The sequence below is a fragment of the Sarcophilus harrisii genome, chromosome 2, assembly GCF_902635505.1.
Source record: "Sarcophilus harrisii chromosome 2, mSarHar1.11, whole genome shotgun sequence".
Taxonomy (NCBI): domain Eukaryota; kingdom Metazoa; phylum Chordata; class Mammalia; order Dasyuromorphia; family Dasyuridae; genus Sarcophilus; species Sarcophilus harrisii.
In genome coordinates, this window is record NC_045427.1 from 203,349,804 (window position 1) to 203,365,586 (window position 15,783).

At 31.8% G+C, this 15,783-nt stretch overlaps 1 protein-coding gene across 3 annotated transcripts in view; it reads right to left on the reverse strand.

The window, feature by feature from the left end:
* Nucleotides 1–1,888: 1,888 nt before the first annotated feature.
* The window catches only part of HEATR5B (HEAT repeat containing 5B), a 133,908-nt gene continuing 120,013 nt past the window's right edge, over nucleotides 1,889–15,783 (reverse strand). For all 3 annotated transcript variants that reach the window (XM_031951270.1, XM_031951271.1, XM_031951272.1), the window contains 3 exons: nucleotides 13,244–13,395; nucleotides 6,856–7,069; nucleotides 1,889–3,032 (listed from right to left, as the gene is read on the reverse strand). In XM_031951270.1, coding sequence (XP_031807130.1) covers nucleotides 2,728–3,032; nucleotides 6,856–7,069; nucleotides 13,244–13,395 — 671 coding nt within the window. In that variant the 3' untranslated portion in view covers nucleotides 1,889–2,727. The remainder of the gene's footprint in view (nucleotides 3,033–6,855; nucleotides 7,070–13,243; nucleotides 13,396–15,783) is intronic.

The window sequence follows — 15,783 nt, forward strand, 5'->3', positions numbered from 1 at the left end:
ATAAAAGCCCTATGTAAGTTCTCCAATTTATGGGGAGAGGAGGAAAAGAAGGGGACTTTGGTTTTTAAACCTGTTTTCTTCATTTTGAAATCAATTAAACAGCTAGTTGATTCCTGGTGCATCTGCTTACGGTCTCCTTTATTTGGCACTGGGGCATGCAGGTTGTAGATATGTCCAGTCTGGACTATATTTAAAATTCTTTTGTCAGAGTCAAGAGATAATAGTTTCTCAGTAGCTTTATAATTTTTGACTGTGATTAAGTTCAATATTTTGCTACAACTTTGGTGACTTCATTCATATATATTTTGAGACTCAGTTTCTGCAAAACTGTATTATCTCTTGAATAGACCTTTTCCGTTGCATATCTAGTCTAGCAGCTTTCATCATCTTGGTTTCTTCAGTGTTGTTTCCACATTCTTTAGTAGGACAAGTAGGGCTTTATGTCGAGTCCAATATGTTAGCACTAGGTTTGCATTTGGGAGTTCATTATTGAGTCTTCATTCTTCCCAACCTCTCTATATCCAATCAAATGCCTAGTCTCACTTTATCATCTCTGATATTCAAATTGAGGTGTATATACTTCAAAGTGTAACAGTATCAAATTGATTTAAGTGACATTACTAACTTTTGACCAAGCAGGGAAATTCTCATTCATGCAAGTGAAATTTTATTACGTCCACAAGGAACAATTTCAGATAATACAAACAATTGGAACTATTATAATTGAACTGGTCTTCTAAATATGACAGTGGAAATGGCTTGGAAAGCTACTGATGGAAAAATATAAAAGCTAGAAGTTTATTTATAGGTATGCTACAGACTTGATTTGGTCCACAAGTTAAAAATAACAGAAGAGGATGAAATACATTAAAGTATGTATGAATGCAGAAAGCATGGCATAACATACATAATGAAATCACAATACTTTAATTATTTAATCCACAATTGCATGTTTAGTATATCTCATGCTACCATATTAGAGGAATAATTTACCACACATGTAATATTTAATTATATGTACAGAGATTACCAGAAAAAAGTACATATAAATATCAGTAGATCTGTAAAAAGTTCAATGCTATTTTGTGAATATAATTAATTATTAAGCAGAATGAAATGATGAAATTAAGAAAATACAAATTAAGTTTACAATATTGACAGCAAGTTTAATAAGTAGTAGAAACTTCATTGTTTAAAATATTAAAAACAATTGAATACAATACAATAACAGAAAACACACAGTAAGAAATAAATAAGGAAAGGATATTTTCCTTTTTTTAATCTACCTATTATTTGATTAATTATGCTATTACTACACAGGACTATATCTGTTTTTCAAATGAGCTAGGGTTGATGTATTTTTACATAAACAATGACAAAGAGGCTAAAGTTGTTGTAATAGTGGCTCAAAAGGATGTGAATAAAATTAGAGAGATGCCAGAAATGGTACTATCACTTCCACAACTTAGTCCACCATACCTTAGGATGAAAGAATGAAGCAACAAGTCTGAATGAAGCAACAAGATATACCCACATATCTTATTATGGGTAAGAATAGAAAAGAACAGTCAAAATAGAAATAAATATAAAGAAACCACCGAGTGACTTGTATATGAAAAGTAATTCTACAAGAAGAGTATATTTTGGTGAGAATGAAAGCAAAATGGAAGTTATTGGAAGAGAGTGAATATATAGGTGAAAATATATGAGTTCCTTCATGAGAAATTTGGGTAAATGAATACACGAATAGAATTGAAGATGAATGACAGAAGAACTACAAGCCAATGAACAGGAAAAAAAAGGCAGCAAGCAAAAGATAAATGATAGTCAAAAATAAGAATAATTTTGTTTGAGATCATTTCTACCTCATAAAATAATTGGAGTCAGCTTTTTTTTTTTTTTTTTTTGCATAATTCTCTGTACAGTAAAGAACAGTTTGGAAACTCTTTTCTAGTCATTGTGATATAAATATTATCTTGACATTTTTATCATAAAGATAATGATCCCTAAATAAGAGATGAGGACAGCTAGAGCATTACAGAATAACTTCACTATAGTTGGAAAAATTTTCTAAGGTCAAATTTTTTGCCCATAAAAAAAGTAGAATCACACCACATGTCATTCATTTTCATGCATCTTTAAACAAATAATTTTATTACTTAAATTATTTTTAACAACCAATATATATGATCAAGAATAATTTAGCTACTTAAATCAGAAAGTAAAGAAAGACCTGTTAGAAAGGTAAGGACATTTCATTGTGTAGGATATTCTGAGAAAATATTATATCTATTTCACTTTATTATACATAGCAGAAAATAAATTAGTTTCAAGTCTTTGTGCATCATTTTGATTTTTGATTTCTGCAACTAAATTCTTCTATGACAAATACCATTTTATCTTTTCATCACCATATCACTAAGTTGATACATGACGTGTCTGAGTTGCTTTTTAAAGGATAGAATTTAAATTTGTAAAACTAAGTGTTGTACAGTAAATTAAAAGCAAGAGAAACAATATCTTACAAAAAAATTAAGAAATTTACATACATGATAAAAAATAAACTTGTTAAAATAAACATGAAACTATAAAATTATTTCACTTAACCTATTTCATAACACTAATATCAATATACAAATCAAATAAACATAAAACTGGAATGATGCAGAATAGGTGACTAATTAGATGTTTGTTGACAATGTAAATAAAAAGGAATGAATAATAAGTTCAAAAAAAGCTTGTTTTGAGTTTAATTGTTGGAGCGGAATGTATGGTAGGTGCTGGTTGCCTGGCAGCTGCTTTTGCTTTACTAGCTTGACTTGCGCGAACTGCAGTTTCGAGTCTTGTTTTCAATTCAGGAGCAGCTCCCATAACAGTCTTGAAAGCATGTGGATAGAGAGGCCCAATGTGCATTAAATTCTGGAGTGCAAATTCATGAAGATCTTTGGATGCCGTAAGTGCTGAATCAAAAGCATTTTCATCTAACAAATATGAAATCAAAGTTGGAACTAAAAGAGCAAGTAGCTGGACTCCTGAAAAATAAAGTATTAAAGGATAAATTACATCATAAGACAATTTGACCAAATTTTGAGCTTTTATAGTGCATGCATATTGCTAAAACAAAGAATAGATGAAAAGAGTAACAGGTAGTCTTAACTTGTAACCAAGTTCAGGTAACTAGATAAGATCCAATTTAAACCTCATTTTTTCCATTCTTGGAAATTTTTATCAAATACTGATTAAATATCAGTATCATATGTTTTAGAGGTCAGATTTGTTGAACTACAGAGTTCAAAGATATGTAAATAGGGACTTAATTGTTTCTTTAAAAATAAATGTGTTAATAAATTTGTTTTCATTAATAAAATATATCAGTTAATCCACATTAAGACAATTTGTTTTTATGTTTATTGGATTCTGACTAAAGAAAAAATCATAAAAACGTTAATTTCTAAAGCTGTAAGGAAGACAACAGTCTATAATGGCCAACTGGTCAGGTTTGATGACATAGTACTATGCATCATATGTAAAAATCCCAACCATAATATTTGATTAAAGTTACAAGTTATTCTGTAATCCTGGGCCAGTCACTTAATCCTGTATGCCTCAGTTCCTTATCTGAAAAATGAGCTGGAAAAGGAAATGGCAAAGTACTTTAGTATCTTTGCCAAGGAAATTCCAAATGGAGTCATGAGGAGTTGGAGATGACTGAAATGACTAAAGAACAACAAATTGTTTTCTTTTTTACTCTTTTTAAAAACTCCTTTCATGCATCTCATTCCCTTTTCTTCCCACCTGGCCCCATCCCCACCAAGCCCACAGTAATAGAAAAAAAGAATTCAAAATTCAAACACTATGTACAATCTGTATTAATTTGTTTCTTTTCTTAATGATATGTTAAGTATCATTTAACTGAAAAGAACTTCATGTCTTAATTGCTATTTTACTTTCCCTATGGCCATATGAGTATAGCTATCTCAAATAAAAGTTTAATAAAGCAGAAAATTACTTGTTCTTTTCCTGGTTATCAGATATCACTTCTTGTGTAGAGTTGGTATTTACTACTGATTATAATTTTTTTTTTCAGCTTTAACTTTTTCTTTTGAGTATACTAGGGGATTGGATTAAAGTAAGAAATTCCAACTGGTTGATGATGACTGAGAAGGCATCAAAAAATTTAACTTGATCAATCACAAGGCCATTACAGACATTTTCAGTGGAAAAGACCTATACTACAACGATGCTTTTATCCCAAATGAATTCACCAATAAGTGAATCTATTATTTCTTCCTCTGTCTTCTAAAACTACTTTGGAAAAGTTGTCTGGAGGTGGTATGTAGTATCAACTTGAAGTAAAGAGCTTGGAGGTCAGTATAATAATCCAGCAGTGAAATGATGACGGTCTGGCTTAAATTACTCTCTGTAGGAACAGTATGAAAGGGTGACCCCCATGGAAGTATCAAAGGAAAAAGTTATGACAGGACTTGATAAATAAAGTGATTGGCTAGAGAAAATGTACAAAAAGAAGGGTCAAATGTAAGGCAAGGACTGAAAGTTTACTTTCTTAGAATATAACATACATGTTAATGTTATTATATTAATATAATATAACATATTGTAATTTCACCACTATAACATATACTTTCTCACTTGTTAAAGTTTTTATGGCTGATACTAGCCCATACTTGTGAATAAAATTCACCCATTAAGTTGGTATATCACCATAGCCAGTCTTTAAGAAAAAGCAAAGCACTAATAATTAGAAGTGTCACAATGCACCTAATTAGTTTGGTGAAAAGTTAAAATTAAAAATGTTTACTGAATGGCTAAATAGTGAATATGATATTGAAATATTATATTTTTAAACTTATAAATTGGTATTATCAAACAAAGTCAGGACTTTAATTCTTACAACTTTTTGTCTTTTATTAACTAAATTGCATTTGGAAAGAAATTGAATGCTAACTAATTTCTAAGGAAGAAATAAATAAATTAACAGAGAAATCATGGAACAATTTAGAATTTTAAGAGATGTGTACACAATGTTATACAGATGATAGACGATGAAAACCAATGTGAAGCAGTTATATAAGAAGAATGTCAAGGGCACTAAAATTCAGCATGAAATGAGACTGTTTAAGGGAGCTTTGGACAAAAAAAAAAAAAAAAAAAAAAAGATTTTCCTTTTTGCTATAATGGTAAAAAAGAAGAGTATTAAAGTAGAGAAGGATTGATGACTTGAGGTGAGTAGGCAGGCTGATGATGGCAATAGCAGAAAGAAGGCATGGCTACTCAATTCTGTTTGCTTTTCCCTCCTGACATTTTGGACTGGAAAAAGCAGAATAAAAGTGGCAAGTAGGGATACAAAATTCCCCAATATTAAGAAAAGTGATGGTAAGAAAATACCTGGTTGCTTTTAGTAAGTTCATATCATCAGTCCTGAAAAAACTAATAGATAAAATTGGTAAACTGTCAGTGATCTTTGAAAGCTCACAAAGAGAATGTATTGTAAGAATGAAGAAGGATAAATAATTCTATGTTAAACAAAGAAGAAAAATAAAAAATAAAAATTACAGGTCAAAACACTTGACTTCAATCCAAGCAAACTATTTATTATATTTACTTCTAAAGATTTATGTTATAAAGATGAACAAAACAAACTTCTAGGAAGCTAGGTGGTGCAGAGGATGGGGCACAAGACTTAAGTGTTTAGAATAACTGAGCTAAATTCTACTTCAAATATTTATTTTCCCCCCAGAAATTTACTATTGATCCTTCCTTCAAAATATTTCTTGATGTCTCTTCCTATCTATCTCCACCACTAGTCTGGATCTTTATTACTTATAATCTGAAGTGCAAAAGTAGTACCACCTCACACATGTCCAATGTCATACCCTAACCTAGTTAAATTTGAAACACAGGACTTTAAGACTTCAAGTTCAGTTTTCTATTCATTATATTACCCTATTTTCCTTAAGTTTTGAATGTTTGTTTGTATACTCTGATTAAGTACATGTGTAGTTGTTTTTCAGTGATTAAAATTGCAAAATTAACTTTAATACCTTTTTAATAGGAACTTTTGATACTTTTTAGTAATTTGATTCAAGTTCAATATTGATTTGATTATATTTGCTACTCAAGTTATAAAGCTCTATCAAGAAAACCAGAATTTTATGTTTTAAAATTCTAATTAGACACGTTCATTTTCCTTTATAGGTATAGTCAGTATCTCACCAAGGTTATTATCTATGTCTTTAAAAAAAAATAAAAAAGCAATTCTGAGATACCATTCAAAATTGATCCACTTTTAATTTCCTTCTCAAAATCACTCATAAGTCAACACCAATTTTTTTTTAAATAATAGCTTTTTATTTTCAAAATGCATACAAAGATAGTTTTCAACATTCACCCTTGCAAACCTTGTGTTCCAAATTTTTTCTCCCTCCCTTCCTTTTCACTCCCCCTCTCCTAGACAGCAAGTAATCCAATATAGGTTAAACGTGTAATTCTTCTACACCTATTTCCACAATTATTATGCTGCACAAAAAAAATCAGATCAAAAAGGAAAAAAATATGAGAAAGAAAATAACAACAAAAAAGGTGAAAATATGTTGTGATCCACGTTCAGTACCCACAGTCTTTTTTCTGGATGCAGATGGCTCTCTCCATCACTAGTGAAATTGGCCTGAATCACCTCATTGAGTCAATACTAATTTTCACACTAGCCCTAACTATCAAAAAGTATTCTGGCAATTTTAATATCCCAATTTTTTATGTCTAATTAAAAAGAAACATTCTCTTTTGCACTTGAAAAGCCTTTCAGTTTGCTTTTATACAAGAAAACAAAATACTTACTGTTCTGCTCTTCACCAAGGGCAACCAATGTTTCAAGAACTTTGATTCCTTCTTGAACAGCTAAAAGCTCTGTACTACTGGTTGGCCGGCTCCTTTCAACAGCTTTTAGTTTTTCAACCATTATTGGAGCTAATGAATGGATGTAGGGAGTTGAAAGGGCACGGTTGGAATGCTGGAAGACTGAAAGAAGAAGCTGGTAACACTTAGCTTGAACCTACAGAAAAATTAACATAATAAATCAATTAAGATGAGTGCCAATTGCTATGTTTATAATATAAACATGTTGAACTTTTTTTTGAATGCTTAAAAAAAATGAAGTAATATTGCAGAATGAAAATAGAAACTCAAGATAAAATATCATTTGGAGATATATACATACATACATACATATATACATATATACATGTGTAGATATGTACATATATGTATAAAAATAAAATTTGGACCTGTTTGATTATTAATCTAATTGAATATATACACATTTATGTATATATAAAATATATACACATATATATGTATACACAGAAATTCTAGAGAGATTTTTCTATTTTCAAATGAAAGGATAAAGGAAAACAAGTCACTGAGGATCAAATGGGGAAATTAAAGTTCAAATAAGGAAAAGAAAATTTAAAAGTATAGATGGATCAAAGTATAATATCCTGAAAGATTTGGTCAAAAAAGAAAAACAAAAATAAAAAAACAATTTGAAAATTAAAGTCATGTACTGAGATACTATTGCATTTTTAAAAGATGTTAACAAAAGGCTCTCATTTCAATTAAAAAAAATTATTAAGCACTGTCAATGTGTAAGGCACCAATCTAGATGACAGCTATCCAAAGATGATAACAGTCCCAGATAAATATAAGTACACAAATTATAATACAGTATAAAATATGACAGAGAAAAATGAGAGATCTAGACTAAAAGTGCTCTGATAAAATCTGAGAAGGAAGCAACCATTTTCACTGGATCATTAGATAATAAGGCTTTAAGAATTGCAAAGTACTTTGCATTACACACATACATATATACGTATACACAACATATAATTTTCACATGTGTGGGGGGGAGAAGAAGGGAAGGAAGAAAGGGAAGTGGGAAAGACAGAGGAGACAGAGAAAAAGAGGGAAAGAAGGAAGAAGGGGGAGAGAGAAAGTAAAGAGACAGAGACAGAGATACAGAGAGACTTTTCTACTCATTTTATAGATTAGGAAACTGTGATTGAGACAAATTAAGTGACTTGCGCAGAATCATACTAATAAATGCCTGAGAGTGGATTTGAACCTAGGTTTCCCTGACTGCAAGTTCAGTACTCTATCCATTACACCACTCTACTTCTCCAAGGCAAGGATAGCCAAACAAAATAAAAGAAAAGGAGTAAGTAAAAAGAAACCTTCTCAATAAAACAATTCCCCCAATCATGAAAAAAAGAGTAAGTGAAAAGAAAAAAAATTACAAACTAAAAACAAAATGTGATTTGAGGAAGATGTAGTTAGTAGAGTAGATGAAAAAGGATCTGAGGGTTTTTAGTAGAAAGTTAGCATAATAAGAATAAAAACAGTACAATATGGCAGTCAAACAAGTTAATGGAATTGAGGTGGTATTAATAGATCTAGGTCTGGTCCAAGATCAAAAAGATCTTTCTCTACTCTGTAGACTGAATCTTCAGCACTGTATTCAGTTATGTTTTCCACATGACACTGATAAACTGAATGGCATTCAGAGCAAAGCAATCATGATATTAAGGTCTCAAGTTTGATGTTCATATGAGGATCTACTGAAGGAAATGGAAATTGTTAGGAAAAGGCTTAGGAGAAAATAATAGCCATGTCAAATGCTGAGCTCCCTCTTACTGGAGGTCTTCAAAAAAAGGCAGAATGATTTCTTAGAAATGTTGTACAGAGAATTTAATTTTAAATTTATAGAATCACATAGATGTAAAAGTTAGAAAGGACCTAAACAACTATTTCTTTAGTCCAATCCCCTAATTTTCCAAATGAGGAAACTAGGAAACTGATGACTAGGGTTAAAAGATTTGTCAAAGGTCACAGAGATAGATCAGAGGGAGAATTTGAATCCAGGTTCTCTTACTCCAGAGCCAGTGTTATTTCCTCTCTACCAAGGTATCTCCTTTCTATTAACATTCTGTCAAATTGGGGGGGGAAAAAACAGCTAAACAAGATCAGATAGGTACTCATAGAACAAATATGCATTGTAGGCAACACAATTCAGAAGCTAGGTAGCACAATGGATAGAGTGCCAAGCCTGGAGTCTGGAAGATCTTAGTTCAAATCTGATCTGAGACACTTACTAGGTGTGTGATCCTGGGCAAATCACTTAACTTTATTTGCCTCAGTTTCTTCATCTGTCAAATAAGTCGAAAGAGGAAATGACAAACTCCTCAAGTACTTTTGCCAAGAAAAATCCCACATGGGGTCACATAGAGATGGACATAACTAAAATGACTACAAGCAGTATTTATATAGTGCTTGAAAGTTTACAAAAGTTTTACAAATATTTTCTAATTTGATCCTTACAATAACCTAGAGAGGAAAGTACTATTAATATCCCCATTTAACAATTGAAGAAATTGAGGCAGAGATTAAGGGACTAGCCCAGCACCACATGGCTAGCAAGTATTTGAAGCTTGCATTTGAATTCAGTTCTTCCTGATTCCAGGCCCACCACGCAATTCATTGCACCACCATAGGTGCTTTAAGATTGCAAAGAATTTTTAATTCTAAACTCACACCAAAAAGAATATTTCCATATTCAAAGTATAACACAAAAAGAGGTTTATATATGAAATTATGTATGGTACTATTTGCTTTTCCTAAAAGCACTTAATAAATCCAACATGTTATTTTCAGAACTGTCCTTCTTATCTACTTCTCAAACTTCTTTCTGTTCTCCTCCATGCACTTTTAAAAATGTTTCAATGGCCTACTTTTTGGTTTCTTTATGCTGGCCTCACCATTACTAGTTCCTTTCTTTCCTCCTATTTCTGCCTCCACATAGAAACCATAAAAAGTTCTTTGTAGTGAATAAATATAGTGAAGCAATACAAGAACCACAGTGGTCTCCTTTTCACATTTGGACTTCTCTGTGATGTTGTTGGTCTTTGCCATGATCAGAGTTCACATGTGTTGTAAAATTATTTTTCTTTATGACATCACCATAGAATAAACTGTTTTCTTGTATTACTTCATTCTATATCAGTTCAGCGAAAAAATTTTTTAAGGATGGAATGGAAGATACATGGGCATGCCTATGGAGGCACTATGAAAGCACCCAATTAACAAGGAATCACTGACTATTAATGAGGGAATAAGAATGATGGGGGGAAATCTGCTAGCAAAGACAAATGGAATAGAATTACTTATACATATAGAGGCCAACTCTTCGTGTGAAACAGGAAGAGACTAGAAAGTGGCAGAAAATATCTGGGTATTATACAATGAGAAGTAGAGAAGAGGGAGCTTTTTGTCAATGGTCTCAAAAAAAATGTTTTTTTCAGGGAAATATTTTTCAGGCTTTCAGTTGAGAGCACAGGAGAATGGGGTAATATGAGATTCTTAAGAAGACATAAAAAGGTTTAGAAAAGCTGCTTTGGTGAGTGAGATACTGAATTGATTAGAAATTCACTAATAAATATATTTTAATATATTACATATATTAATATATTTTCTTGCCATTGAGATTATGTAACATAAATTTGTAGTAGACCCAGTCAGCTTGGTGTCATGATGTTCTCATTTTGTCCAAGCATGTGAATAAGAATGAAAGCGGTAGGCAGTTGAAGTAATCAAAAGCTGAAATTTGTGAGAGCAAAATTTTCTATAGAACAAAGAGGTAAGAGACTTTGGAGAAGCAAACAGTATAGAGTTGAACTGGTTCACCAAGGGAGGTCACAATGGGAAAGAGAAGACAACAGGCAATGCAATAGAAGTGATGGCATAGGAAAGAACTGAAAATTCAAAGTCATAGGAAGAACATGATCTGGAGTTATAAGGCAGAGGAAAAGATGAACGATAAACTTGTATTACCTTTTTATGCTTCTCTCTATTTCCATTTTTGTTTTCAAAATTCCTATTCAGCTCTATCTTTTTATTAGGAATGCTTGGAAGTATTCTATTTCATTGAAAATCCATTTTCATCCTAATAGGATTATATTCAAATTTTCAAAGTAAATTATTCTTGATTGTATAGTTTTGTCTTTTGCTTTCTGGAATATCTCATTCCATGCTCTCCATTGATAGTAGAAGATGCTAAGTCTTGTGTGATTCTGACTGCTATTTGATATTTGAACTCTTTTTTTCTGGCTACTTATAATATTTTTTCCTTGACCTAAAAAAAAGATCTAAATTTTGGCAATTCCATTCCTGAGAGTTTTCTATTAGGGATTTCTTTCAAGAGATGATTGCTGGCTTATTTCTATTTTCATTTTGACCTCTTCTGATATGTCTGGGTAGTTTTCTTTCATGATTTCTTGAAATATATGCAGACTCATTTTTTGGTCAAGGCTTTCAGGTAGTTCAGTGAGTCTTAAATTATTTCTGCTAGATCTTTTTTTTTTTTTTTAATAGCCTTTTATTTACAGGTTATATGCATGGATAACTTTACAGCATTAACAACTGCCAAACCTCTTGTTCCAATTTTTTACCTCTTACCTCCCCACCCCCTCCCCTAGATGGCAGGATGACCAGTAGATGTTAAATACATTAAAATATAAATTAGATACACTATAAGTATACATGACCAAAACGTTATTTTGCTGTACAAAAAGAATCAGATTTTGAAATATTGTACAATTAGCTTGTGAAGGAAATCAAAAATGCAGGTGGGCATAAATATAGGGATTGGGAATTCAATGTAATGGTTTTTAGTCGTCTCCCAGAGTTCTTTCTCTGGGCGTAGCTGGTTCAGTTCATTACTGCTCCATTGGAGATGATTTGGTTGTAGATCTGTTTTCTAATTCAGTTGTTTTTGCAATAAGATTTCTTATATTTTCATTTTTTTTCCAAAATTTTTTTTATTTTGTTTTGGTTAATTGGGCAATTGGGGTTAAATGACTTGCGCAGGGTCATACAGCTAGCTACTGTTAAGTATCTGAGAGCAGATTTGAACTCAGGTCTTCCTGACTTCAGAGCTGGTGCTCTACCCACTGTGTCACCTAGCTGCCCCTTTTTCCAATTTTTTAAAACTTTATTTTAATATTTTTTGTTGTCTTGTGAAATCACTATTTTCTGAATGGTTCTTTTAATTTTCAGGGAAACTTTTACTTGGGTAAGCTTTTGTACATCTGATTAAAATTCTCTAAGTTTGTTGTCCAAAACTATCAGTTTCTTTTCAATTCTTTCCTTTACCATTATCATTTCACTTATTACATCATTCTGACTCTTAAAAACAAACAAACAAAAAAAAAAAAAACTTTGCTTCATTTCTTCTAGAATTCTAACTGATTTTGTGACCACCCTGTAGCTTTTCCTGGTAGCTTTGTTTAAATGTTAAAATCTTGCAATTATTCTTCTCTTTTGAGTTTGTGTCTTAGGCAACCATCATAAGAGCTTTTTAAATTCACTCATTTTTATAGACTTACTTCCTGGATTGGGATATTCTATGTTAGGCATTGCACACTCCTGGTAGAGATATATTCATTAGTATAGTCCTAAGTCTTTTATGTATAGTCCTAGATCTTTTATCTGGTGTCCTGATACGGAGATCAAATCAACAGACTTTTCTCTTTGTTCTACTCCCATGATCTTCCAACTCTCAAATCCCTTTTTCTTGTTTAAAGCATCAATCCAGCAGATGTTTTATGATTTCCCTTCTCTGAGTTAGAGCAAAAGTAGGGAATGTCCAGCCCCTGATATTTGCTAAGACATCTGTGAGTAATAACGAGCTGAGAACTAGATACAACAACCTCCCACTGCTTAAGTTTTATAATTTGATAATTTTGTAGAGCCCTTGAATGAGGTTATAAATATCTAAAATGGCCCTTAGCAGAAAAAAAGGTTCCCCACTCCTGAGTTGGAGGGACATGCTGTAGGTTCCCATCAATAGTTCCTGCCCTTTGTCACTTGCTTTTGGGTGGAATTTGTGAATTTGTGCTGGAAAGATACATTGTTGGAGGAACTGGGCTACAATGTTACTCTTATACCACCCCATCTTGGTTGGGTCCATATCCAGAAAGTTTAAATTTATTTCTTATTTTTACTTCCTCTTTCTAAAATTCATCTTGTGATATTCATAACTATTTGTCTTACATTTATGTTTGCATATCTCTTATTATTCAGTTTGATTTCTTGAATTTTTCAAATAAATCTACTGGAAATATCCATGATAAATTAGCACCGAATTCAATGACAAAAATTCAGTATAACTTACCCAAGGATCACAAGAATTCAGTGCATTTTTAAATCTGTTCATGCAACCATTCTGTAATGACTGAACTCCAATTATTTCAGTACTAGCAGACCATAGAAAGAGTGCAATGGCTGTAAGCATGCTCACTTCATCGGGAATTGGCATCGAATCTTCTGAAAAAAAGAAAAAAAAAAGAAAGTAGTGACCTTCTATATTTACTTTAGAACTGAAACAGTGAATGAATGTTTCTACAAATATCTATAACAGTTTATGTTATTATAGATGCCTCAAAGTAACAATTAATACAAATAACCACATGTGAAACAGCTATCCCACTATTCAAAAGAACACAAGAGGATTCTTTAGAAGAGATGAAATAACACATATCACAAAATTTTTTGTGCATCATGGACATCTTTAAGTATCTGTTTGGATTGCTTCAAAGAATAACATTTATTTTCTACATTCAAAATTCAAAGAAATGCTAAATTTCAGGAAGAGGTTGGTGGGAAAAAAAAGATATAATTCCCTCTCCCCTGCCCAATCATATATATGGAACCCACAAAAAAAGTTCTGTCATACACCTTATTCATTTTCTCTTTTTTGTGTATACCTATCTACTTTATTGTGATGATTTTTGTAGAGGGGCTGGAACTCTGAAAGGGCGTACTTGAATCTAAGACAGCAGGATCCTTTTAGTTAAATACCTACTTGGTTTGAGATGGTGGTTTTCTAAGCACATACTTGATGTAATGTAATAATGTGGTCAATCTAGTCAGTGTATACTTAGGGTAATGTGGGGATGTGATGTTCTACAGCTGTGCATGCCCAGTATGAGGTCGTAGTATAGTACTGGGGGATACAAGGGAGTCCCAGAGACAGAGGGCTCTCTCAGCCACGGCGATCTCAGCCACAGAGAAAACTTCAAGCTCCAGACTCCAGAGTCCAGACTCCATCTTTGACCAGACACGTGGCTTCTCTCCTGCCTCCTTCACTTCACTCCCCCTACTAAGCCCAAGATCTCGGGCTGATTCCAAAGTCCATCAGAGAGCTAGCCCGAACATTAAAATTTTGATGATATAAGAGATAATATGAAATGACAAAATACTAGACTACAGCTAGAGATCTTGTTTTAAATCCTATCTCAGATATTTATTTGTGAAATTATGAGCATGTCACAAATTCTCTTGAGAGTTTCTGTTTCCTCACCTGTAAAATAGGCTTGATAATATGTGTAACTAATTATCTGTTATGAAAAAGGACATTGTAAACAAATTATGATATAAGTATAAATTATCATATTAACACAATATAACTCATCAATCCTATTAAAAAAAAAAAAAACTAAGCACAAATTCTGCCAACAAAAATGGGAGCCCAAAAGATGAGAGATTTAAATATAAGTGATGAGAAGAAAACTACAGAAAGGTTATGTAATTCATCTAGAAAATTCAGATTACAAAAGATTAAATGCAAGCTTTTTGAACCAAAAACATTTACATAACAACTCTAGTGGATTTCAAAAGACATCTAAGAGCAGTATCATGTTTATTTTCTCTGCACTGAAAGACTTCACACTTCCACAAATCCCTTCAAAAGAAATCTGGCACAATTTCTTTAATTTTAACCACATTCTTGAAATTGTAGGTTAGAAAAAATTTCAAAATTTATTAATACCTGGCTTTTCAGGGGGTTACTATCTTTCAAACATTTGATTAAATGAATACGAGTCAATTCTAGTGGATAGAATGAGAATATAATAAAAATGGTTTCTTGACTCCAATACTCAAATGATTTATGATCACATCAATGTAGTTATTCTTTCCAAGAATTCAGATGACAAACAATCTAATGCTCTCATTGTTGCTCAATCTATGCTAAAATTTTAAAATTCCAAGAGTTAATATAAGAATAAATGTATCCTTCATTTGATATAAAATCACTAGGGATTAATAATTGAATCAATTAGGATAAAAATTTATTATGTAAAGAACATACCAACTCAATTCATAAAATCTGGAGTTCCTAAATACCACTTTATCTTTCCACTTTATACATCACCAGATAGATTGGCCAACTATTTTTATAAACTATGGCAACTGTCTCAAACAATAATTAGCATCTTATCATGAATAAGAACTCTACCATTTTTACAATGGTAAATCTTCCAATGAGGATGCCTGCCAATCATTGGCTAAATAAACAAGTCATTATAGTGGAAAAAGCAAAGATATATTGGCCCATATTATTTGCTGATGTATAGAAAGAGACTAGTAAGTCCAAATGATGAAAAATACACATGAATGGCAATTTAATAATGAAAAATTTGGTTAATCTGCTAAACTTTAAAGGGACTGAGATTGTTAAAATAGGAACAATGAGCAAATTTAACTGATCATATTATTGCAATTTAAAATACTATATCCTAATTTTTATCTTTAGTATTTTGTTTGTAATTCATTTTGAATATAGAGCTACATTGTTATTAATATTAAATGTTAACAAGTTTGTCAGATGTTAACATTTTTTCTCTACATATATAATTATAAGAATTTTGTTTT